This window comes from Oryctolagus cuniculus, chromosome 1, assembly GCF_051225735.1.
Source record: "Oryctolagus cuniculus isolate XC-2025 breed Fujian yellow rabbit chromosome 1, ASM5122573v1, whole genome shotgun sequence".
NCBI classification, from domain to species: Eukaryota; Metazoa; Chordata; class Mammalia; order Lagomorpha; family Leporidae; genus Oryctolagus; species Oryctolagus cuniculus.
Window position 1 is genome coordinate 30,526,139 of NC_142867.1, and position 26,394 is coordinate 30,552,532.

Sequence of the window (26,394 nt, forward strand, 5' to 3'; positions counted from 1 at the left end):
AATCCTCCGCCTTGCGGCGCTGGCACACCGGGTTCTAGACCCGGTTGGGGCGCCAGATTCTGTCCCAGTTGCCCCTCTTCCAGGCCAGCTCTCTGCTGTGGCCAGGGAGTGCAGTGGAGGATGGCCCAAGTCCTTGGGCCCTGCACCCCATAGGAGACCAGGATAAGCACCTGGCTCCTGCCATCGGATAAGCACGGTGCGCTGGCCGCGGCAGCCATTGGAGGGTGAACCAACAGCAAAGAAAGACCTTTCTCTCTGTCTCTCTCTCTCACTGTCCACTCTGCCTGTCAAAAAAAAAAAAAAAAAAAAAAAGTCAGGGGACCAGGTGAAGGTGAGGATGGAAAGCTTTGGGCCTTTGCTTCTACTTCCATCATTAGTCCCTCATTAATTCATGTTTTCAAGAATTTTTAATTTTTGTTAGTGGTCTTCACAATAGTTTGTATTAACAGGGTTGGAATAAAGAAAAATAAATTTAAAAGCATGAGTGCAATCCAGTGGGTTGATCAGCTCTTCCAGGGCAGTCCTGGAGAGGCAGGGTGGTATGTGACTGTGAACTTGGACGTAGTTAGGCATGAGTCTCTCCGCTCTGCCACTTGCTGGGTGAGCTATTTGTTTAACTCAAGCTGCCGGGTGGATTAAGAGAATTAATTCCTACAAATTGCCTAGCACCTTGCTAGGTGCTTAAGAAATACTAATTCCTTTCTTCCTTTTCCTTATTCTGTTCTCAGGGATGTGGGATGAGCTGAGAGACCCTTTGAAACTTCTTTTATCTCTTTCCCATTGATCCAATATCCACTCCAATCTTTTTTTCTCTCCCCAGGATGTGGCCAGGTTCTCCGAGCCCCAAAGGGTCAGATTTTGTTGGAGAGCTACCCTCTAAATGCTCACTGTGAATGGACCATTCATGCCAAACCTGGGTTTGTCATCCAACTAAGGTAAAGGGCTGTGGCCAAAATTAAGGAGTCTGAGGTTATAAGGAAACAGTAATGGGATGGAGGGCCCTGGACCCTGGGCACCAAGGGCCAACCACCAGCATGGAATTCTTAGAAGCATAAAATGTGTATTGGAGCCTTTCTCTTTGATTCTGTGGGGTAAGGCCTCAACAGAACTACAACCAATTAACCTCTTGTCATTCACTGCTCTGGGATGATGGGGTTCAGAGGATTTTGAACCAATGAAGCAAATTCCTGAGTGCCACCTACCCAGCCTCACATCTTTCATGAGGTTTCTTAATTACCTAGCACTGGGCTGAGTCCTAGGGGAGGTACGTGAAAAAAAAAAAAAAAAAAAAAAAAAAAAAGGCACAGTCTTGTCTTAGCTCTAGGGAGTTTATGCTCCAGATCAGGGTTCATGCTGGTCATGGCTGTCTCAGGAAACAGGAAGTACTCACAAGAAATAAGCTCATTCTCTCACCTGTGTGGGAGATAGGCTGTTTTCGCTTAAGGAGCATTGAGATCCTCACGAATGTTTAATTCACACTGTAGTCCAAAGTATAGGCCCCATTTTATTGTAACTGTTGGTAAACCTTACAGGAGAGACCTGTTTTGTAAAAATCATTTGTTATTGCATCCTGGTATATTACAGATGATTGAAACAGATGTTGAAAGAACTGCTTTCTTGGCCAGCGCCGCGGCTCACTTGGCTAATCCTCCACCTGTGGCGCCAGCACCCCGGGTTCTAGTCCCGGTTGGGGCGTCGGGTACTAGTCCCGGTTGCTCCTCTTCCAGTCCAGCTCTCTGCTGTGGCCCGGGAGTGCAGTGGAGGATGGCCCAAGTGCTTGGGCCCCTGCACCTGCATGGGAGACCAGGAAGGAGCACCTGGCTCCTGGCTTCGGATTAGCACAGCGCCGGCCGTAGTGGCCATTTGGGGGGTGAACCAACGGAAGGAAGACCTTTCTGTCTCTCTCTCTCTTTCACTGTCTAACTCTGCCTGTCAAAAAAAAAAAAAAAAAAAAAAAAAAAAGAGGACAGCTTTCTAACTGTGGTGTCTGCTCTCTCCTGGAAAGCATGCTCTTCTTTGCTCTCCAGGACAGCAGAGTGGCCCACCCACTCCTGGCATTTCCAGGGTCATTGTCCCCTTAGCTTGGCCCTCTTCTCCCTGGTTGGAGGGAGGGGTGGAGGTGATTGATCCTCTGGGGGCACAAGCTTATGGTAAGAATTTTCTGGATGGATCAGTGCATGCAGTGGTGGGCGCAGGCCAGCTGGCTCCTAGGATGGCTCTCTGTCCTCCGGAAGAGACAGCACAGTATCTCAGATTGGAAGAATCTGGAACAGGTCCCCTTCTTAATCCTCCTCGGCAACTGGTCCTTGGTAGCTGGTGTCTCCACTCTGTGAGGGCCTGAGGTTGGGAGTGAGACTCGTTTCTTGGGCTTTTCTGGAGGAAGCCTGGATCACAGTGCTCTGCTTACTGGGCTCAGGGGCTGCTAAAGGCAGGTGTTACATTGAGCATGTCCCCCAGAAGCTCTGACAAGCCCCCAAGATGGGGATACAAATCCCAGGAGAGCAGCCCAGTGGAGGATCGAGAAGTGTCTCCCGTGCCCAGAGAAGGGCCCCAGGGAGGCAGAGAAGTGTGTTGATTTCTTTCTGACTGGTTAAACCTGGGCCTCCTGCCCAGGGTAATGATAATGCTGGGAACTTCTGGGATCAGGTGCAGAGTGTTCAGCCCCTAAGCTCCTCAGCTGTCCCTCATGCCCCATTTCCACCACCTACTGGTCAGGCTACCGAAACACCTAGTTTCCTCCCTGGAAAGTAATCTCAAGGCCACTCACATCTCTGCTCACTTGGCACCATCCGACCTAAGGCCGCCACCATCTCCCACTGGGACTCTGGTGGCTTCCTGCTCCCACCGGTGCAGTACTGCTGTCTCCTTTCTGCAGTGATCCTTTAAATGCCTAACCCCAATCATGGTCTCTCATTGAGTCCTCCCAGTGGCTTCCTCCTGAGTCTGAATTACAGCATGAACTCTTCAACCATGCCAAGTTTGGCTCCTGCTCCCCTTGCTGACTGTGGCTAGCACCTATCTCCCCATCACTCACCATCTTGCAGCATCCCCAGCTTTCTCTCAGTTCCTCCCACATGCAAAGCACGTTACGGCCTCAGGGCCTTTGCACTTACAGATTCCTCTGCCTTGACTACTCTTCCCCAGGATCTTCACAGGGCTGGCCTCATTGTGGCATTTAAATCTCTGCCCAGGTATCACCATCACAGAGAGGTCTTTCTTGACCACCTTGTGCCAGTCACTTTACTCTATGGCTTTCTTTCTTTCTTTCTTTCTTTCTTTCTTTTTTCTTTTAAAGATTTATTTGTTTCTTTAAAAGACAGAGTTACAGAGAGAGAGGGAGAGGTAGAGAAAGAGAGGTCTTCCATCTGATCGTTCACTCCCCAGATGACTGCAATGACCAATGCAGGGCCAGGCCAAAGCCAGCAGCCAGGAGCTTCATCCAGCTGGGTGCCAGGGGCCCAAACACTTGGGCCATCTTCTGCTGCTTTCTCGGGCCTTGAGCAGGGAGCTGGATTGGAAGTGCAGGAGCTGGGACACGAACCAGCACCCCTATGGGATGCCAGAATTGCAGATGCCAGCATTAAACCTACTACGCCACAACACCAGCCCCTTATTTTAGATTTGTTTTTTTCACTCTGTACACTCTTAGCTGGTTTATTTCATTCATAGTGCTTCGCCCTCTCTGGATTTGCCTTGTCTTTTGGTCTCCTTGCTTATTGTTTGAACTCATTTCCAGGGGGGCAGGCACTGTGTCAGGTTGGCAGTTGGGGTACTGCTGTGCCAGGGCACCTGGAACATGCTGGCATAGAGCCAGCCTCCAGAAATCCGTGTTCAGTAAATGAAAAAAGAAATGAATGGATGCACAAATGCACAGACAGGTTGTAGTGTCTCCTGTCAGCTTGAGAGACAGCTGTGGGCTCTCTTGGGTTCAGGCAAACGCACTGAAGCCCAGAGAGGGAGCAGGTTCCTCGAGCCCCAGCGTGAGTACATGGTAGGATCTGGATGTGAAGTTGGGCATCACCTTGGATGGTAGAGCCTGTAGCACACAGGGTGGCTCACAGGACTTGCCTGCCCCAAAAAGCTTTGGGAAGATTCTTTGCATGGACAACAGCCCGTGCATGTACATGTATGTGCAAATAGTATCCACACACGTGTACAGCCTGCTGTCTAGGACCATCCTCTGATCCGATCAGGCCAATGCACCATCCATCTCCACCTGCTCCTCGTGTGGCCTTGAACATGACCGGAGCCCCCAGTACTGCCTGTGGCCCACCTGTTTCTTCTGTCACCTTCTCCACCTGCAGGTTTGTCATGTTGAGCCTGGAGTTTGACTACATGTGCCAGTATGACTATGTTGAGGTCCGTGACGGAGACAATAGCGACGGCCCCATTATCAAGCGTGTCTGTGGCAATGAGCGGCCAGCTGCCATCCGGAGCTCGGGCCCCGCCCTGCATGTCCTCTTCCATTCCGATGGCTCCAAGAATTTTGATGGCTTCCATGCCATCTTTGAGGAGATCACAGGTAAAGGCCATGGAGACACATGTTGCGGTGTGTGGCTTCCTCCAGACACGTCTCTCCTTGCTGTGTGCTTCCCACCTCCCAGCTCAGCCCTCATCACACCCAGCAGGTGGGGTTCTCAGCAGCAATCTACACTTTGAGAAAAAAAAGAGAGAAATTGCAAGGCCTACTCCAGGAAGGCTCACCCAGAACAAGAACTAGGAGTTATTAACTCTGATTCAGCTGGGGAGGCAGGAACACGGAGACACGGAAAATTTGTCCAAAGTTATAGAGCGACAGAGGTGGGACAAGGGCTTTGTGCCCAAGCAGTTTGGCTCTGGAGCTCCCATCATGGGGCCTCTGATGCGTAAGAGAAGCTTTGGATCCCTGGCAGATAAAGCTGTGTGGCCTTGGAAAGTTATTCTACCTCTCTGGGCTTCAGTGATACAGGAGCAGTGATAGCTCCTGCCCTATTAGGGAGGCTCTGGGAGACAGAACAAATGAAGTGCTTGGCATAGCATCCAGGGCATCCACTGCCCAAGCTCAGGTCTACCCTTAGCCTCCATGTGTATCTGGAAAATGGATATAAAGTCTTCAACGTCAATGGCAAATGCCGATTTGTGATGAGTAATTCTAAGGCTAATTCTACTCCTGCTCTCTCTGGTCATAAAAGGAAGTAGGATTTGGCCAAAATGAACAAATTATTTTTTTAAAAAAAAGATTTATGTGCTTTATTTATTACAAGGGAGATGGTGGAGTGGGGAGAGAGAGAGGGAGGGGGAGAGAGAAAGAATGAATCTTTCGCCCACCTGCTAGTTCACTCCCCAAGTGCCCACAACACCCCGGGCTGGGCCAGGCTGAAGCCAGGAGCCAGGAACTCTTCTGCTGCTTATCAGTCACATTAGCAGGAAGCTGGATTGGAAGCAGATCAGAATCAGGACTCTAACTGGTGTTCCTATATGGGATGCTGGCATCACAAGTGGTGGTGGCTCAACCCACAGTGCCACAGCACCTGTCGCAAATTCTTAACTCTGCAGCCAGTGCTGCGGCTCACTAGGCTAATCCTCCACCTTGCGGCACCGGCACACTGGGTTCTAGTCCCGGTAGGGGCGCCGGATTCTGTCCCAGTTGCCCCTCTTCCAGGCCAGCTCTCTGCTGTGGCCAGGGAGTGCAGTGGAGGATGGCCCAAGTCCTTGGGCCCTGCACCCCATGGGAGACCAGGAGAAGTACCTGGCTCCTGCCATTGGATCAGCGCGGTGCGCTGGCTGCAGCACGCTGGCCGCGGCAGCCATTGGAGGGTGAACCAACAGCAAAGGGAAGACCTTCCTCTCTGTCTCTCTCTCTCCCTGTCCACTCTGCCTGTCCAAAAAAAAAAAAAAAAAAAAAAAAAATTCTTAACTCTGCAGATGAACAAATTCTGTAACTCTAAGGAGTCACCCCAGCTCTTGTCATTCTACGATTGGATTGTTTCAGGTTTTCCAAAGTAAACTCAAATGTGAAGTTAAAATTTTTAAAATCCTGAATCTTAAAAAAACCCACAACTTGTATGGTGTTGTGATGATCAAGGCTTCCTTAGGTGTAAGATGTGACATTGAAGTCTCGGGAAAAGAGCTGGGTGGCCTTGGAGTCCACGTGGAGTCAGTTTCACAGTCCTGCCCATTCAGCAAAACCAGCACAGCCTGCCCCAATCTGCTCTTCCCTTAGCTGGATGCCTGCAGGTGCTCCCGTCTCTTGCAGCGCACAGCCCTAGTGTTGCCTCTCTCCCATCCCCTGGAAGTCCCCTAGGAGTTCTAGATGCTTTTTTGCTGTGGGTGTGGTTGCCTGTGGCTGACTCTTGGTGCCCGGGTGATACCTGGCAGATGCAGGCTGATTAGGAGCGCATACAGGATTCATGGGAGGGTACTTAGGGCGGTCAGCAAGAGCCAGCTGTCAGGGAAGCCAGCTGGGGGCAGCGAAGGTTCACCAGCTGTCGCCCTGTGTCTGAGGCAGAGCCAGGAGAATCTCTTCAGCCTCTGAAATATGCCCCTGAGCCTCCCCTGGAGAATTCTGGGAAACACTGCCCTGTACTCATGCACAGTCAGACAGCGGCACCTCTTGTTCCTCAAACACCATCTCCATCTGCTTTTACTCACGGCTGAAGTCCTCTGTCTCAGACCTGCGCATCAGCAGCCGCCCTCCAGGGGCCACATTGCATTGTTTCCTGCTCCTCCAGTGAGCTGGGCTTTGCTCTGTCATGAATGTCTTGCTGCACTTTCTCTTCTTGCGTTGTAATCCATCCAGGCTATAGTTGTTGTAAACTTCGTTTTTCAGATAGCTTTGATCTGGTAAATAGGATGTCCTATTCACCTTTGTATCTTTCCAGCACCTTCCACAGGGAAGTACTCAATGCATTTTTGTTGAACAGAGCCAAGGGATATGTGTATATTTCTACATCTGGAAAAAAGAACGTAGGAGCGATGGATCACATGTAGTATGGTGTTGCCCGATGTGTTTTCCATAGAGAAAAATGTCCCCAAGATGCCCTGTGAACTAAGCTTGGGAAAGACTGAATCTTAGGTGGAAATTCACAAAGCAATTTAGGACACCAAATTGAGAGGTTCTATAGTAAAGAAATCAATTAATTACCGTTGAGTTTCGGCAGCATTCCCATCACATATTTGAACCCAGAATCCTTATTTACTTGAGCACCTGTCAGCGTCCTAAGCGACTAATGTTTACAGAGTGCTTGTTTGAAAATTCTTGCACTCAACTTAGTGTCATAAAGATCTTCTTCCAGTTGTTTCTCCCAGTGCTGGGGATGTTGAGCTTTTTTTTTTAAGATTTATTTTTATTTATTTGAAAGGCAGAGTTACAGAGAGGCAGAAGCAAAGAGAAAGAGGTCTTTCATCTGCTGGTTCACTCCCCAGATGGCCACAATGGCCGGAGATGTGCCAATCCGAAGCCAGGAGCCAGGAGCTTCTTCCAGGTCTCCCACTTGGGAGCAGAGGCCTAAGGACTTGGGTCATTTTCTACTGCTTTCCCAAGCCATAGAAGAGAGCAGATGGGAAGTGGAGCAGCCGGGACTTGAACCAGTGCCCATATGGGGTGCCAGCATTGCAGACAGCGGCTTTATCCACTATACCACAGTGCCAGCCTATACTGAGCTTTCTTGAAAAGAGATAACCTAAAGCCACCCAAAGATGACCTCTCCACCAGCCTGGCTCTGCCCTCACCACTTTAGTGTTCCTGTATGTGTCTGCTGTATGCTCCTCATGCCAGAGGTGTCTTGAGTATACTTTTTGAGCTATCAAAATATCAAATAATATCTGCAAGAACTGACATTCCAAGGGTACCTGTTTGAAGCATTCTCTAGTGGTGGTAATGTGGATTCAGCAAAAGCCATAAGAATTTGCAAGAAGGATCCTGGTTGGCTTAGTGGTTAAGATGCCTGTTGGGACTCCCAGGTTTTGTATCAGATTCCTGGCTTCCAGGCTTTGCTTTCAATTCCAGCAGGAGAGGACTCAGCTGGGCCCTTGCCACCCACAGGCAAGACCTGGGTTGAGTTCCTGGCTCCCACCTCCTGGCTTTGGCCTGGCCCAGGCTGGGCTGTGGCAGATACATGGGGAAGAAACCAGCATAAGGGGGCTCTCTCTATCTCTCTCTCTATCTACATGCCTCTGAATTACATAAAGTAAATTCATAGTAATTTTTTTAACAATTGCAAGAAGACTTTAATAGACAAGTAAAAGGCTCAGGTTAAGGCTGAGTCTAGACTTGAGAAATAAGTCCACTGCCGAAAGGCACTGAGCGATGCCTTTTGTCTTGCAGCGTGTTCCTCGTCGCCTTGTTTCCATGATGGCACCTGCCTCCTAGACAAAGCCGGCTCTTACAGATGTGCCTGCCTGGCAGGCTACACCGGGCAGCACTGTGAAAATCGTGAGTGTGCCTCCTGTGTGGGAGTCGAGGTGTCCACGGGGGCTGGTGTGGAGAGGGCTTCGACCCTTGCAGGGCCTGTTCTTGGTGTCGGGGACGATCTGTCCAAGATGTCATGCAATGTGGACATGCGACGTGGGCTCTCAGAAGGGCAGGGCTACCTCTGAAGTTGTCATGAACTACCCAGGTTTGCCCCTTGACATTACTAGCCCTCACCTGCTGGAAATGCCTTGAATGATATGAAGAGCTTGCAGCCCTGAGTGAGTCAAGGTGCATCGTGTAATGCCACTACTATCCACTGTGCAATGACTCAGGGCCTGATTTCCCTGTCCATCCTGAGATCTGGATCTTAGAGTTATGCTCCAGGGCACCCTTTGTAGACTCCAGGAATTAGTGCACAGTATGAAGCACTAATTTATTGAGGGTGACGGATACGTAGGGTGACCATTCTCCCAGCCATAGTCCCAGTGTGTGCATTTTGTCTGGCCATAACCACCAGTCACACCGTCTTTCATGCTCAAACTATCCTGAATTGGAGGACACATGACAGTATCATCCTGTAAGTATGGGACGAGATTAGGTAAGCTAAAGGCTGACCAGCAAACATTGACTGAAGGGCTACTGTGTATCAGGATCTATGAAAACGCAGGAGAGAAGGATACCTTGCAAGACAAAAGGATGCCCCTGGAAGTGCATTATCCTGAGTTGGCAAGACCCACTCCATGCTTCTCATGTTGTTCCTGAGCAGGCCTGGGAAGAAACCGTGTTGCAGGGGTGGGACACAATGAGAAGTCCTGGCAGAAAGAAACTCTTCCATTATGGAATTCCACAGCTGACTGCCATTAGCACATGCTTCTTTTGCTCTGATCACTCCAGCCCTATCCCGAAGCTTTTTCCATGATCCATATCCTGGCTGTCCCAAGCTCTCCTAGACAGTGGTCCAAAGCAGAATAATAGTAGCCCCCAGGAACCTGGGGTTATCCACACAGTGGCAGCAAGGGGAAACCAACTCAGACAAATGACCCAGTCTACAGCAGGCAAAACTTCCTAATGCATGTTGAAAAGGAAGGACGTGACCCTTCTCTGGTTTTAGGTTCAAACTTTTGCCAGGGGAGAAAGAAACTAGAACTTGCCAAGTCTAGGCATCTATCCGATGGAGCCAATCCTCTGTACTTGGGAAGAGCACCTGCCAGTCACTCTACATGGTGGTACAATAGTTGTGCAGTACCAAGGATTATGCCACTGGCAAAGAGGAACTCAACTTTCATGACCAGAAACCATTGCTCAAGGGTATCTGGTACCAAGACTCTGACATGTGTCATAATAGAAGTATGAGGCCCAAAGCAGGTGTCACTGACAGCAGCCATCAGCCTGGAATGGGGTGTGCAGAAACAGAAGAATCACACATTCAGAGGGAGCTAAAGAGGACAGATATTGTCCTCTGCAGGGTTCCCTGCAGAGAAGATCCTGAGATGGGGATGTGTGTGCAAGTGACGAATGAGGGAGAGTCCTAGAAGTTTATAAGGGAATGGGGAGGCTGGCCTGGGAAAAAAAGGGAGCTGAGTAAGGGTGTGGATTCAGCAAAGACCCTGGCCAGTGCTCGCTGGTGGTGAGACCCGGCGTGTGAATCCTTTCTCAGCGTATGTCCTGCTCTGCAGACAAGGAGGCTGGGCTTTCCTAGCCACCCGGTGCAGCTGTCACTGGCCACGCCTGCCCTGGGGGAGTGGGAGGGCATAAACCCCGGGCACACCCAGCTCTCTGTGCAAGTGGGCAAGGTGACCATCACAGCCTCTGAAAGAGGCTGCGGGCACAGGCAACAGGACAGAGTGGGGAAGTGGGGAGGGGACCTCCAAAACAGTGAGGAGGGCAGAACACCCACGTGCGTGCTCTGCCACTTCTAAGCAGCTCACACAAGTACTCTGTGGTCACTGCCATGGCCCTGGCCTGACAGCAGTCCCCAAGTTCACAACGTTGTTTGGGTTCATTTTTGCTGTTCCCTTGCAAACAACACAGACGGGAGCTGTAGTTTCAGCAGGGAGTCCCTGTGTGTGCCCTGAGCCCTACTACAGGCATCACTCTGTGTCTTGGCCCGGCTGGCTGAGTGCAGCTGTGCGAGAGACGCACACGGTGCTGTTCTGCGTTGCGAGCCTGCTGCGTTGTGGGTAAGGCAGAGCAGGGAAATGTGGCCTTCTCTTTGCTTCAGGCACTTGTCTATGAGCCTTGAAAAGTTTGACAAAATGTGTAGTATGAAAAAACTGTGCTGAGATTTCTGTTTTTCTGTGCACTTACTGAAGTTCCCTTGTAGACTCTAGACTTTTAATAATAGCAAATCCCTTCAAGGGAGAACAGAAAAAGGGAAGGCTTAATTGCTCAATGAATTTTTACAATATTAGGGCTTTGATAAACAAAGATAAAGTGGGAATGGAGTCAGACATCACCAAATAAGCCAACATACCTTCAAGAAGCTGGGTCAAATTAGGGGAGTAAAATAAGTTATTCCAAAAGTTGTGACTAAACTATGCATGGGTAGCTTGAGAGTCCAAAATGGGATTGTTTGGGATCATTATTCTATCGAGAAAAAATGACCATAATGAAAAAAGAATGTAGAAGAAGTCATGATGAACTGATTCATAAATCGCCTCAAGTCACCTCAACCACCAGCATTGGTGGCCAAGAGAACTTCTGGCTTGCCAATTTTCAAAGTATTGTTCAAAAACTGTAGCTCCTCAGTCCCATGGAGGTACAGCGGAGCGATGATATTGGTGGCAGGTGTCGGGTATAGCATTTGCTAGCATTAATAGGGGGAGGCTAAATGCTCCTTATTTTCCATAAGGCCCAGGGCCATTTTTTTTCCTGCTAGGAAATTTGGCGTGAGTTCCAGCAGACTCAGAGGGAGGCATCACAAAAAATCAGCCTTAGCGATTTCTGAAATTTCTCCACAGCCCTCTCCCATTTTTTTCAGAGCAATCTGTCAGCTCAGAAAGTGAAAAAGAGACAAATGAGAAATGCTGTTTTCCTCCTGAGGCTGTCAGGCAACTGGAACAATCTCCCTGGAAGAAATCCTTTCAAAATTAGAAAGAAACTCAAGATGTCTCCGATTCTCCAAACTCAGAAGTGCTCACATTGACTAGGCAATTATTTAAAAAAAAAAAAAAAAGGCTGTAAGAGCACTGACAAGGCTAGGGATGAGGGTCCCGCCTTTTATTTGTGTGGCCCCTATCTGAGGGGAAGCCACTTCACTGGGATGTTTTAGTGATCTAAAGTCTTCAGTTCAAAGGCAAATGCTCGCTTTTTGCAGCTGAAAAGATTCGAAGCAGAAGGTGTGAGCCTCTGGTCTGCATCAGAGTCAGAGCCAGTGGCCGGACTTGCCCATTGCCCTCAACGTGCACAGCATCTTGGACATGGTTCTGAGACTCGTGGCTTCGTGAGACCGCAGCTGATGGATTGATGAGCTCGGGTCACTGGCATTTCCCATTAGTGAGTTCTCTCAAAGGACATCGCTGCCCAGGTGTGGGGAGCAACTCGGACTAGACTAAGTTACTGGAATTAAGACTTATTCTATGCATCTGCTCTCCCACAATATGGTGCTGGGAGAGAAGAAAACAGCTTCTACGCAGCTGCCTCTTGCCAACTTGAGTGATGACCTCCAGGAGCTGATCCTGCTCCTGATTGGAGGAGAGCAGCGTACTCGGCGTGTGGGCAGCCGAGTTGGGATTGGCGGAGGAGGACTATAAAGGAGGAGAGAGACGGCATGCACCAGGACCATCTAAGAGGAACATCTAAGGGGAACACCTGTGCAGCCCCCGAGAGAGCCGGCCGGCGGTGTGCCGCTCCCCTGCGGAAGTGGGGAAAGTGGCCAGGGGGAACCGCCCTTCCACAGAGGTGGAAGGGACAGTAGCCAACCCGGGAAGAACCAGCAGCAAACCCGGGGAGGGCCGAGCAGACAAAAGAACAGCGCAGGGTCCTGTGTCATTCCTCCACGAAGAGGGGGAGCGACATAATGGTGCCGTGACTCGGATATGAAGCCTAGGCAGGGTTTAGTGTCGTTCCTCCACGAAGAGGGGGAGCGACACCCAGGCAGGCTCCTCTGCTTCTGTGTTCCAAAGAATGTTCTGCTGGTTCTTGATTGAGGAAAAAAAAATATATATATATACACATATATATATATATACACATATACATATATATATATATGTTCTTGTTCAGACATTCTGATAGTACAGAGGTGAATGCAATAAAAAAGGAAGGGTGTTTTCCCTGGGCTGTCCTGCTTCCCAAAGGAACCACTGTTAGAAACTTGGTATGGATCCTTCCAGATGTTTTCTGTAGTGTGCACACCTATGTTGTCTATAAATCATTATTTAAACCAGTGGTTCTCAGATACCGGTGATTCTACCTTCTATCTACACACCCTACCCCCTACCCCCAGAGATGTTTGGTGACATCTGGAGACAGCAGTGTTGGTTGTCATGACTGGGGTTGGGGGGGGGGGGGTCCTGCTGACATCCAGTGGGTAGAGGCCAGAGATGCTGCTAAACTCTGTGCAATGCCCAGGATGGCCCCCACAACTAAAGGCTCTCTGGCCTAGGGGCCAGGGTTAAAAAACCTTGCATTAAACAAGCATGGATTCAAGTCTACCTACACATTTGCAACTTAGTTTCTGTGCTCATGTCCTAGATGCTTTTTCTTAGGCAGGCCTATATAGTCTGCCTCCTTTGAGAAAATGTTGAGTATTCCCTTGGGTAGATCAGTGTACAGCCAGGTGTTCATCTAATTCCTTAAGAGGAAGTTGATAATTGCTTTTAATGTCGTCTTATATGAAGAGGATAACAACAAATATCCTCAATGTATTTCTTCATCTGCAGAGATATTTTGTATTTTGTAAAATAAATTCTTAGGTGTTGAACTGTTGGTTCCAAATATCTATACCTTTAAACCATGGAGAATGATTGCAGAAACAAACAAAACCCCCCCAAAAAAACCACTGAGAAGTTTTACCAAATTATAAGATGAGCCATTGATTATAAACACCAGTCTTCAAGGCAAGTCTATTCTTGTCAAGCTGGAAATGTGTTTATTTTCAAAGGAAATCTATCGGGCTGGGGAGATACTTCTTCAGATTTTGTGAGGTGGGAGATACAGAAAAAGAAGCAATCAAGGAAGCCTGGGCTCTGTCCAGTGGTCAAGAGGGTGTGGGAGCCCCTGATGGGACAGTCAGCCAGCGCTGCTGTCCCCAGGCCTCACCCTCCCTAGATTGTTCAACAAGGAGAAAAACTTTCCTCTGCTCCCGAGTGGCCTCCTGGGAAGCATAACACGGGGAGTGGCCCCATGCCTCGCCTTGGGGCCAAGCTAGCCTCCTGCCAACACCCTCCACGACCTCCAGCCTCCCTGGGCCCCATGCAAGAAACCGGGCCCCGCCCCTTCTTTCCTCTGAAGTTTCCTGTTTCTTTGTATGGAACACAGCGACTAAATAAGTCCTTGAGTCAATGGTCGGAATCTTGTTTTGAGAAAGTGGAGAGCAAGGGATTCATCACCCGCTCCAGTTTCCATGTTGCCTTTGTTCTGCTGGCCCAGTTGACGAAGCCGGGGCTGCACCCTGCATTCTAATGAAAGAGGATGAAACGAGCTCAAACTTGGGGCACAAAGCTCACCCTGCGGATTCTGATGCGCCTTTGAACAAAACAAGCGGCCTCCACCAATTACAGAAAAACGGGGAATCTGGATTCATTTGGGCTTTGGAGCCTCCGAAGGTTTCCCACTGGCCCGTCCCAAGGACTGGGAAGAAAAGAGCCCAGGATGAGAGGCACGCTTTATACTTCAGCTTCAAAGGGCCGACCCAAGTTTCTCTTCTGAGTAAGTGACGAAGAAGCTTGGGGTTTCCGTGGAAGCATTGACGCCGATGCAGTGAGAATATGCCAAGAACCCTAGTGGGTAGCACCCATCTCTCCCATCACAGGCAGATGAATAATGTGCTGCAGGTTCAGTGGGATGAGTGCTGATTGTTCTAGGAGCTCTGGGGTGAGGCGTTTGAAAAATGGAGTTAGTCGTTGCCTTTTTTTCCCAACTATAAAAACATATCTTCAATACACAGGAGACAGGTACATCTTTGTCCATCGTGAGCAGGTGCATCCTGAGGTCAGAAAGACCTCAGATGGACACGGGACGAGTCATTGACCTTGAGCAAGTCATTTAACTGAAGCCTATGAGCTTCAGTTCCCCCATTTATAAGGTCCAGAAAAATAATAGCAAATACCTCTTAGAGTGCTTTGCAGGACAGAATGACGTGATTGCCATAAAGCACTGAGTTGAGTAGTAGGAACCACTATTGCTGCTTTTGTCCCCATGTTACGCCATTTAGAAGTCCAGCAGAAATCTGGAGATGCTTGGGATAAGGGGTTGTGATAGCAGCACTAGTTTCTGCAAACTAGGTCACTTTGATATCACATCTCAGGATCCTAGGGTATAAGAAAGCTCCCCCAAGACTTAAGTGATGTCCTTTTTTTTTTTTTAAGGTTTATTTTATTTATTTGTAAGACAGAGTTACAGAGAGAGGTAGAGCCAGAGAGAAAGAGAGAAAGAGAGAAAGAGAGAAAGAGAGAGAGAGAGAGAGATCTTCTTCCCTCCACTGGTTCACTCCCCAAATGACCACAACAGCCAGAGCTGAGCTGATCTGAAGCCAGGAGCCAGGAACTTCTTCCAGGTCTCCCACATTTGTGCAGGGGCCAAAGGACTTGGGCCATCTTCCACTGCTTTCCCAGGCCATAGCAGAGAACTGGATTGAAAGTGGAGCAGCTGTGACTCAAATCAGCGCCCATATGGGATGCCAGTGCTGCAGGCTGTGGCTTTAGTCCACCCTACAGTGCTGGCCCCCTCTAGGTGTCCTTTGCAAACTGACCTTCCCAAGTCATTGCTGGCCACTAAGTTTTGCTACCACCACACTGCCAGACAGGCAAGAAGGATCCGGTTCTGAAATGACAAGAAGATGTTGCTAATTTCATTGTTGTAAAGAAATCCTGGGTACCAGAAGACACTTACATTGAATATGATGAGTGCCACCAGGGCAACTAGGAGGCTATTGGAAATGATGAACACAAATGTCAAGGAGGACATCCAGAGCAGGTTACTTAGAGAACCAGGTTATTTGGTCAACCTCCCTTTTCTTTTCTTTCTTCTTCTTCTTTTTTTTTTTTTAGAGAGATTTATTTATTTATTTGAAAGAGTTACTCACAGAGAAAAGCAGAGAGAGAGAGGTCTTCCATCCATTGGTTCACTCCCCAATTGGCCACAATGGCCGGAGCTGTGCCGATCTGAAGTCAGGAGCCAGGAGCTTCTTCCAGGTTTCCCACACAGGTGCAGGGGCCCAAGGACTTGGGCCATCTTCTACTGCTTTCCCAGGCCATAGCAGAGAGCTGGATGGGAAATGGAACAGCTGGAACTCGAACTGGTGCCCATATGGGATGCTGGCACTGCAGGCAGTGGCTTTACCCACTACACCTCAGCGCCAGCCCCTCAACCTCCCTTTTCTTCATGAGTTTCAGTAGTCAGTAATTGAACATGCAGTGGGCTTGGTGGCCAATTTGAAGGTCAAGGCTTTGGAACATTGTTTTCTAGAAGGACAGAGAAAAAGAGAATGAGTCATCTGCCTTGAGTGGGTGTGAGGAGTATAGAGATAACTCCATGGAGGGCAGTCCCAGGGAGTCCATAGTTATTTCCCATAAGCCTTAGGTAACTAAGAGCTTTAGAGACTGGAGGAGCCACAGGAGGACCATTAGCTGGTGGGCTGCTAACTTCATGCTCCCGTTGACTGACCCTCCCTTACATAGAAAGGGATCTCTGACATCCTTCTTGGTGTATTTAGAGGATTGCAATCCAAAAAACAAAATCTACTGAAAAAAGTAGAAACTACCCTTGTATAGTTATCAAGGAGTGTGTGTGTGTGTGTGTGTGTGTGTGTGTTTTAATTCAGGGTTGTAAGTTTTTATTTTTATTTTTTTAAAGATTTATTTTATTTATTCGAAAGACAGAGTTACAAAGAGGCAGAGAGAGAGAGGTAGATCTTCTATCCGCTAGTCCATTCCACAATTGGCTGAAAGGGCTGGAGCTGCGCCTATCTGAAGTCAGGAGCCAGGAGCTTCTTCTGGGTCTCCAACATGGGTACAGGGGCTCAAGGACTTGGACCATCTTCTACTGCTTACCCAGGCCATAGCAGAGAGCTGAATTGGAAGTGGAGCAGCTAGGACTCGAACGGGTGCCCACATGGGATGCCGGCACTCCAGGCCAGGGCATTAACCCACTGTGCCGCAGCGCCAGCCCCAGTTGTAAGTCTTTTAATTCAGATCAATTCTTGTTGGGTGAGCCTGAGTGCTCTACTAAGTGACATCTTAACATTGGCTCTGTTGGGCTCCAGGGTGCCCATAGTCTCTTAACCAACGCATTTCCATGTCTTATGCAGATTTAGATGCTTGGGGATTGTCCTCAAAGAGATATGTTTTGTTAGTAATTATCTCAGCATGGGCAGCATTCCAAACAAATAGCAAGGAGACAGGAAGCCCACATCCACAGTTCTCCAGTTCATCCAGAATTGAAGCCCCCCGTTGCACGGAAGCCCAGAGCCATGGCTGTTTTGCTGAGGGTTTGCTTCCACTTGCCTGCTCCTGGCTGAGACCCTCTTGGCTTCTGCTTTGGTAGATGAGGTCATGAAGGCAGGGCTTGACGCAAAGAGCAGGGTTCAGATGGGCTCCAGTGGAGAAGTAAGCCATTTTAGAGCTGGGACAAGCAGCTGCCTGTTGAGGGGTGAAGGAGGAGGAAGCAGGGAGCAGAAGAACCAAGAGAGCAAAGCAGAATCAACTTCTAATGGGAACAAGTGTCCCTGCTGTCGTGGGCCCTGAGATGATCGCCGGCTCCCGAGCAGAGGCTACAGACCCTGTTTATCCTTAAAGACTCCTGCCACGTGGGGCATTCACCACCTGTCCCTTGTGCTGCTTCAGAAGGTGAAAGCTCTCTTTTTGCAAAACCACAAGGCTTTCTTCTTGGTATCCATGTACCAAAAGCAGTAAGAATAGCTATTATTCTCACTGTTCCTGATGTAGGCTTAGTGCTTTGTGTGGCACTGTCCATTTAAATACCTCAGCATTTGCACGGGCAGCTACTTAGATCATCTCTACTTCACAGATTCATCTGAGGGAAATTTTTTTGGAAATAGGTCAGGGCCGTTCAGTGTAAAGCTCTTCTGATAAAGCTATAAAACAATCCCAGTCTTAGTCCTTTTCTGGTGCAGGAGCCAATGTCATGTGCCCACGACTCCTCTAATACGACCTTTAGTAACAGTAACCTGGGGGCAAGAATTATTAAGTGATTCTTGTAGGCCAATCTCTGGGTGGGATTGCCTAGAACTCAGATATGCTTGGCAGGTTCAGAACCCTCTTGCAATATCATTCTCTTTGTCTCCCAGGCTAACCAGAACAGAATTGCCCAGCTTGGTCATTTTCATGTGAATGTTACTTATATTTTGCAGAGTTGACTATGCGTACCACTGGAGGACCTTCTCACTCTTCTCGCCTGGTAGTTTAGACATAGTACCCACCTACCCAGGACCTGACAAAGAGACATCCTGAAATTCAGGGAGCCACGAGGAGACTCTTATTACTAAGTTGACCCAGTGGGACAGCTAAGTTTCTACATGGGTCACTCATTCACTCTCTCCAATAGAGATATGTCAGGTTGATTTTGAACAAGAACTTAAAGAACCAGGACTTTCTTAAAAAACTGTCCAAATTGACCTATCTCTTAGGCAGAGGGAGTTTTAGTGGTTTAATAAAATAGGCCATCCAAACACCGGAAAAGTGTTATTGGAAAGACACAGTGTACCAGGGCCAAAGACAATACTGATTAAGATCAAATAGCTAATTGTAAGCCTCAGCCTCCAAATTGCTGCTGGACGAATAAATAGCAGTGTGTGCAATCCATGCATAATTTTGCAGGGATACTGTCTCATTCACTCATTTCTGCACAGGGCTGGAAACCCTCAGGGAAGCAGGATTCTGTAGGCTGGAAAGGGATAGGAAGTTTTCAATGGAGATTACATCAAGTTGTTATCATTGCTCCTGGTGGGTGAAGACTTCCACAATAGATAAACGTATTGGGTTTGGTCCAGGGACACCAAACTGAAACCTAAACAGGACAAAAAAAGAGTGAGGAAGAAACGAGAGGCCATCTGATGGTTGTCTCTGAGCGTTGGCCTCATGTTAGGTCAAGTTTCCAGGATGAACAAAACACTGGTGAGCAAGTTAATGCCTTTGCCAAACGGAGTCAAAATTCTGCCACTAGTTTTTTCCTTGAGTTTGGTGATGAATGAGTTTGCGTGGATACCAAGAGTATGTTAAGAATCGCACCCAGCCTCCCTTCCCCCCACCCGAGCGTCCCCACAGCCTCCACCAGCTGCATAATACAATGCATTATTGATTTTGGGGTCAGCTTATCTGCTGGAACTCTCAGCTGATCTTAGGGTTCTGAAATCAGCTCTTATTGAACAGACAGAATAGTCTCCTGCTTTAGTTCTTTTTGCTGCCATAAACATTTCATTAACATGACATTTATAAAGGGAAATATGATTTTTATGCATGATTCTGTAAATCATCACAAGCCGTATCTGAATGCAAGCAGGGCATAAATAATAATTAAATTAAAATAATTTAGAGGCAGAACTAGAGCAATCAAAAAGAGAAGAGTAGCAGATGAGCTGGAAATGAAAGCAAAGTAACACAAGTTCATTTGGAGATGAAAATGTTGCTTTCATTCTATTCCTTTCTTCTTATCTAAGGATTGGTGCTGAGGTAATGTTGGTCACTTCAGTTTTATAAGCTGTAGAAGTGTTAATTTTTTGATTTCAGATCTTTCTAAAAATGAAATACTTCTCCCTCTCTTGGGAAAAAAAGAATGGTGGCTGGGCTTGATCTTGTTTACACCATTCCTGTGCGTGTCAGTCTAGCTGACTTCCAACCTCGTGCTCCTTCACCTCTGCCTCAGGGCTTCCTCTGGCTCTCAGGACCCACCGGCTCATGTATGTGGGCAGACTTGGGGTGGGAGGAGTTAGAATTCATCTCATCATCCTTCAGTAACTGATGGATGGCGGTTGGTAGGTACTGACACACATCCCTTGCCCCTTGAGTGGGGTAGTCCTGAGGTACGTTCCCTACTGACTCCCAAAGTTGCTAAATGGCATGGAGTGTCAGTCGTCCCCACTGGTTACTTGCTTGACAGTGCAAGCTTGCCTGTCTTATTCCCCCCCTCTATGACTGGCCCTTCTTAAGATTGCCACCTAAGTAAATTAATTGCCCTCAAAGCCTTTTCTAATAGGCTATTTCTGGGAGAACCCAATTTAAGGCACTTCGTGAAAACACTTGTCTAAAAAGCTAGCCCCCTGAGGTACAGATCTTTGTTATCAGTCAAGGCTGCCCAGAGAAACAGAACCAATTGTTCATGTAGTCATCTCTAGATATGTGATGTAGGCTCACAAGACTAGGCTGGGAAGTCCCACAGTTATCATTTACATGGTAGAGACCCAGTGAAGGCCACTAGTACAGTTGGAAGTCCGGAGAACCAAGGGTGTAGATTATTGCTTCGGTGTGAAAGCCTGACAACAAGGAGTGCTGAGAACAGAGGTCAATGTCACAGGCCCGGCTGTCCATCAGAGAGAACCTGAATCTTCTCTTCCTCTGCCTTTTTGTTCTGTTCAGGCCCTCAATGGCTTGATGATGCCTAGTCGCCATTCACACTGGCGAGGGCACTCCCCTTTGTTTATTCTATCCCATTCACAAATACACCCAGACATAATGCTTAGCCAGAGTGCATCCCCTGATCTAGTGAGGCTGATCCATAAAATCAATGATCACAGTCAATTACATCACCATTTAGCTTCTTCTCTAAAATGTTAGATAAGCCTTTCATCAATGCTGAATAGCAATTTAGAGTAATATTATTTGAAAGACATTAAAATATGAACCATCTGTATTAATAAAACCTAGTTAGACCCAAGAATTCTCTCTCTCTCTCTCTCTCTCTCTCTCACACACACACACACACACACACACACACACTTGCATGCTTCTCTGTGTGTAAGAACCAGCCTAGTCCTTTATAGGATAGGGTCATGGGAGTGAGTGGAGACCACAGTGATGTTTGTGGAGAGAGCCAATTATTTCTCCCAAAGGACTTGGACTTTCATAAAAGATTTGATCAAACTCTGCTATCTGGCATTTTTCAGATGTGGATTGGACAATAGCTGCTCCCATCATAAGGAAGCACCTCCTGATCGTGTCCTCTTTGTAATGATGCCCCTTGTTGTCTTGCCAGATGTGCCACATGTGCCCTGGTGAAGTGGCAATCTCAGGATCCACAGTTCTGTCTGGTACCACAGGGAGAACACAAATGAGAGAAGACTGAGAATGCCAATTCCAGCACATCCCCAGTGGCCATTCCACGCAGACACATCTAAATGGGAATCTGGTTCCAGCTTCCTACTTGTAGATTAAGAGGTTTTCTTTCAGATAACAGGTGGGCTAAATGGTATCAACCCAGTCCAGCCAACTGTACCTGATGAAATCTTTGTTGCAATCCAGGCCACAGTCAACTTCTAGGGTTGGCTGGCATTAGCTGAGATCTCCATGCCCTACTCAGATTCATTTAAGGCCTCCACAGTGACCATTACCTCATTCCTTGGGGAGAGTCCTATCTTCTGATGTGATTTTGAAGCGAATCTGGTAAAGGTATTGATCCTTTGGGAGGTATTAGTGCTCTTTACGCGTTCTTCTCTTTTTTTCTGTGTCAGAAAGAGCCGAGCAGGTCCACAGAGGTAAGATTGAATTTCCTGCAGTCACATTCCTTAAAGTATTAGTTGAACTGTTAACCCTCATTTTTGGTTAGAAATATTTTGTCTGGTTAGAATTTGACCTGAGGAATAAATAAATGGAAGGAAGGCCTCAAACCATTTTTTAAAATAAGTATTTAAGTGAGGCTGGGGAGAGCTTTGAGGTGTCTAAAATACCTTCGTAGAATAAGCCTGAACTGACATCACTTCTATTTTTGGGTTTAAGTGAAAAACCTGCATGTTCAAGATACAGAAATACATTTGCTAATGTCTTATTCAACTGGGCACAGAGGAGGCACTCATTAAATATGTGATGGTACAGGAAATTAATTAATCAAAGCAATAGCCTACGGCACTTCATCAACCCTTCTCTACAGGGTGACACGCTGGACTTCTGAAAGGCAAAGCGGTAATTGCGCTCCTTGGTTCTCAGGGACTTTTTATAGCTCTTGTTTCCAAATGTGAACTTCCAACATAGAGATCTAAGCAAAAGGAAAAGACAAATATTCATGGGAGAATGATGTAACATGTTAAAACTGTAGAATCACTCAGACAAGGGTATTACTGTTATGAACAGGGCTGTCGTGGTGGGCAGTGATACACTGGGGAGGATTCTGTTGCTGTTTCACACCAGGGCTCTGCCCTGAGTCTGTGGTTAACAGAGAGTGAAGAGGTGAGTCCACTCCCCAGGTTAAGGATGGAGAGTCTGGAATTTTTTTTTTTTTTAGGTCACATGCAGTATCATTGATTTGAGGTCTAGAAAGGCAATGGCATTAGCGGGAATTAAAGAATCGCTTCTCCTAACAATATCTCCATCGTGTCCCTATGTACTCCCTGTGTCGCCATCATCAGGCCCACTTCTTACAGAGTGCTGAACCTTGTTCCCTCAGCAGGCTTATACTGAGTCTGACTCTTGATGAAGCAGTCAGATAGGAGACAGCAAGACAGAACTTTATTTGCTTTAAGTCAGCTTAAATCTCACTGGATCTAAGACTTGTGATTCAGGCTTGTGAGAAATTCAGTTTCAGTCATTGCTGGGCCAACCTCTGCTCATGGTTGCGTATATCATACACACAGCTCTAAGTCGGCAGGGAGGGTCCCCTAACGGCAAACTCCAGGTCCACACTGTCTGGCTTGAGGCAGCCCCTTGTCTTAGATGACCTGATCCCTCCAGGTAAAGGAACGTGGCTGCAGCATTGCTGGCCTGGGGTCTGAGAGTATGTGTGGGGGCTGGAGACCCTCTCAGAATGATCTGGCCTTTAGTTGTCTGGCCAGTCATCCTCCTTCAGATCTCATCATCACCCGAGTGCTGAAGGACATGTAGGGCTGGATGGCTAAGCTAAGAAAACTGCCTTCCTGGAGTCCTGTCACTCCTAGGCATACCCACGAGGAAAGGCACACAGGGCCCCGATTTATTAAAGGAAATACTCCCAGGATGAGCCAGTAAGGCAGCTGGGGAAGCAACCAAGCAAGAGTGCTTTGGGCTAACCTCTGAGACTCAGCTGATCCTAGGAGGGTTTGGAGGAGCATGAATTAACACAAGCAGCAAGAGCTTAGCTGTTGTACTTGCACACTCTTCTGTCATTGGCTACAGGCCATCTGAGATGCGTATAGTGGAGGGAAGAAAGACTCAAAATTCTCCAAGGAATTTTTCAGCTTTCCATTTGGTCAAGATTGTGCCCATGCCCAGGGGCAAGCCTCTGAGGAGTGCAGGTGCCAGCTCCTGGCAGGCAAGCACACGTGCAGAAGTCGGGGAGTGGGCCTGCTGAGCTGAAGGATACGGGGACATGGAGGGGACACCAGGGCGTCCCTGGCAAGAGCCATCACCTGTGCTTTGGAGAAGTGGCATCGCCATGAACCATCTCATCCAGCTGCTCTGAGAAAACAAGGATGAGATTTTTCTTGAAGTGTTGTTTAAATAACACTCCAGAGAAATGCCTCTCCAGTTACTATTTTTGTTCACATGATAGCATGTAAGGGTATTGCTAAACTCAGTGTGCTTAATGTCCCAAGGGGGAGTCCCCAAAGTAACAGGGAAATATGCTATTAATTATTAATCACAAAATACTTTACATAGCAAGGCCGGAGCCAGCACTACTTCATGCCAGAGATGTAGATGTTTTAAATTCTCATTTGGCTTTGCATGAAAGCATCCGTCCCATGGAGGAGAAGCGAAACATAAAGCCCTTGAAAAGTCAGATAGAAAAGAATCATGAATCTGTTCAGTAGGGGGACTATAAAGGGTTCTAAAAGGAGAACGCATGCGGGAAAAGCAATCACTTTGAAATCTAACCGTGGGGAGGAGCTCTGATGAGATCCAGATGCCTGCACACCCACCAGGTAGATGTCTAAACTGGGAGCAAAAAGCATGGATGGAGAAAGTCCTTGAATTTTCTTCAAAAGCATCATAGGAGAGTGTGCAGCTTTGGAAAATGCTTGAAAATAAATGAGAGAAGAGGGAATAATGCCCAGGGATTGATACAGGGATATAATTTTTAAGGCTTCATTGTGCAGGATTAAAAGAGAGAAATGTAGAGACACTGTGGTTGGTCCCCAGTAGTCTAAATCAACATACTGGATGCAGGTCTGGGAACCTATTATGGACACACATTACTGGGAGCCCAGAAAATGGAATGGAACATTGTGTTATGCTTGACTAAGTCCAATAAGGGGCCTTTAGATTTCGCTGTGGGATTTTCTTTAAGGTGTATTAAATTTGGGGAAGTGGTGTTTAAAGGTAGTTGGATGTTTTGTAAACAAATGCAAACAAGGGAAAAGGAAACTGTGTTATTTCAATTACTCTTAAAATGCAGCTAGCCAGGTAAATGTTGTTATTCCTGTTTACAGATGAGGAGAGCAAGGCTTGAAGTAATTAGGTAATTTTGCTAGGCCTAGTTCATTAAGTAGAAGAATGAATAAAGCTAGCCGTTTATCCATTCCACCCACCAAAAAATATTGACTGAGCACTTACTGTGTGCTAGTTTCTGAATACTAAGGAAACAAATAATTATTGGAACCCATATCTCTATGATGCTGGAAGCCATTCTTTTTCCACCAGAGACTAGTGAATAGATTTTTTAAAATAGCTTAATGAAAAGTTACATTATTCTACGATTATGCAAGATATGAAAGTGATTTGCACAGGGGGAGTATACAGGAACACACGAAAAAATATCATTAAGGATTTGTAGGTTTGATTTGCTAAGCAAGGGGGACCCAAGTTATTTTGCTGGATATTTAATAGGAAAATAAATAACAATAAAAATAATAAATAAGTGTATGGATACATTTTATGATTACTTCAAGAGAGTACGAAGAAGCAACAATCATTCCTAATGACACAAGGCAGAGATAATGACTGTAATTATTGTAAAGTATGTTGTTCTATCTTCCTCCTCCCCATCTTGGATGTGTTAAAATATATTTATGTGCAGTTTCTTTAATATTTATCCAACTTGGGATTTTGTGAACCTATGGATTATGTCTTTCATCACTATAGGAAAATGACCAGCTATTACCTCTGTATATTTTGTTTCTCCTCCATTCTTTCTCTCCTCTTCTTTCGGCATCTCAATTACCTGTATTTATTAGCTTTCTCACTGCATATGCCATGCCTCTTACATTTTCCTGTGCAGTTTTTACTTTTTGATGCTTCGGTCTGCATTTTCAAGTTTTCAGTGTACTAGTGTTCTTCAGCTCTATCTGACTTTCCATTGAATTTGTTCACTGAGATTTTATTTTCTTTCATTGTATTTTTCAGTTTGGGGTTTTTCCTTTGGTTATTTTTTTAGGGTTTTCAGTTTTCTGTTGAAGTTCTGAATCTTGTCTTTTATTTCCTTGAATGTCTTCAACGTGAGTATTTTAGGTTGTGTCAGATAACTACATTATCAGACTCATTGTTTCTTTTATTTTCTTGATTTTCAGCCACATAGTCTTTCTGTCTTAGTCAGTTAGGGCTGTGACAACAGAATACCACAGACTGGGTGACTTAAACAACCAACATTTATTTCTCACAGTTCTGGAGGCTGAGAAGTCCAAGACCAAGGCACCGGAAGATGCGTTGTCTGGTGAGGGCCTACTTCCTGGTTCCTAGATGGCTTTCGTTCTTGCTGTATCCTCACATGATGGAAGGAAGGCAAGAGCACTTGCTGGGTCCCCTCTGATAAGGGTGTTAATCCCATTCATGAGGGCACCACACTCATGGTTCAGTCACCTCCCAAAGGTACAACCTCCTAAAGCCATGATATTGAGGGGCTTAGGATTTCAATGTATGAGTTTGGGGGGGAGGGGAACAAAAATTTAGAAGACTGCACCTTCCATTGGATCCTGACTCGGAAGCATCACTTGGCTTTACCCTAATGACATTCCATAAGCAATAATTGAAAAGCAAACAGTAGTTCTCAGAGTTGTCCAGTCTAAGACATCATCAAGTTCTTGGAGACCCTTGATTTAACTGTACCTTTTCTGGGGTTGAAAGCAAGGAAATAGTACATAAAAGTAAACATGTGACCTAATTTCAGGAAAGTCAGCACACACATCTCAGAATTATATAAATATAGCAATATTCCTCTGCTTTAGCCAGAGATGTTTGCGTCTCCAAAAGTCACTGTCTCTTTAAGTCTTCTTTAAGCCTCCGTGGTGAGAAAAACAGAGGACCTGGATTGCTGTAAATCTTTGCTATCTCCAAGGGCTCAGGAACCATCCAAATTTCCTGTGGGTTAAATGCACATTAGATTTAACAGAAACATGATCCCTAAGAACCTTAGGATGACCAGTCATGAAGTGGTAGCCTGGCAGAACACAGGATCACTTCCTTCCAAGAGAAGAAAAGCAATTTTCAGACTAAGCATCAAAACCCATGAAAGAAAGCATTTCCTATTTTCTGCCATGGTTGATGTAGCTGGAGTAGACTTCATTTTCCCTCAGTGTTCTGGGACTGATCTCGAATATCACCCAATCTTTCTTAACCATGAGCTTTATCAAAGCTCAAAATGGATAAGGAACTACATTTGAATTACACGAATCCTAGCCCTCTGTTAGGCTACCTGGCCATAGTTTCAAATACCTGCTTGAGCCATAAATAAGGGCTAGGGCCCAGTTAGGGATACCCCTCCTATCT

The 26,394-nt window shown here is 46.9% G+C and overlaps 1 protein-coding gene across 2 annotated transcripts in view; it reads left to right on the plus strand.

Moving 5' to 3' along the window:
• The window catches only part of PAMR1 (peptidase domain containing associated with muscle regeneration 1), a 94,419-nt gene that overhangs the window by 55,855 nt on the left and 12,170 nt on the right, over positions 1 to 26,394 (plus strand). The window contains exons 4-7 of one of the 2 annotated variants that reach the window (XM_008269766.5): positions 821 to 935; positions 4,305 to 4,522; positions 8,306 to 8,413; positions 25,292 to 25,342. In XM_008269766.5, coding sequence (XP_008267988.3) covers positions 821 to 935; positions 4,305 to 4,522; positions 8,306 to 8,413; positions 25,292 to 25,342 — 492 coding nt within the window. The remainder of the gene's footprint in view (positions 1 to 820; positions 936 to 4,304; positions 4,523 to 8,305; positions 8,414 to 25,291; positions 25,343 to 26,394) is intronic. The other variant, XM_008269767.5, reaches the window with a different exon arrangement.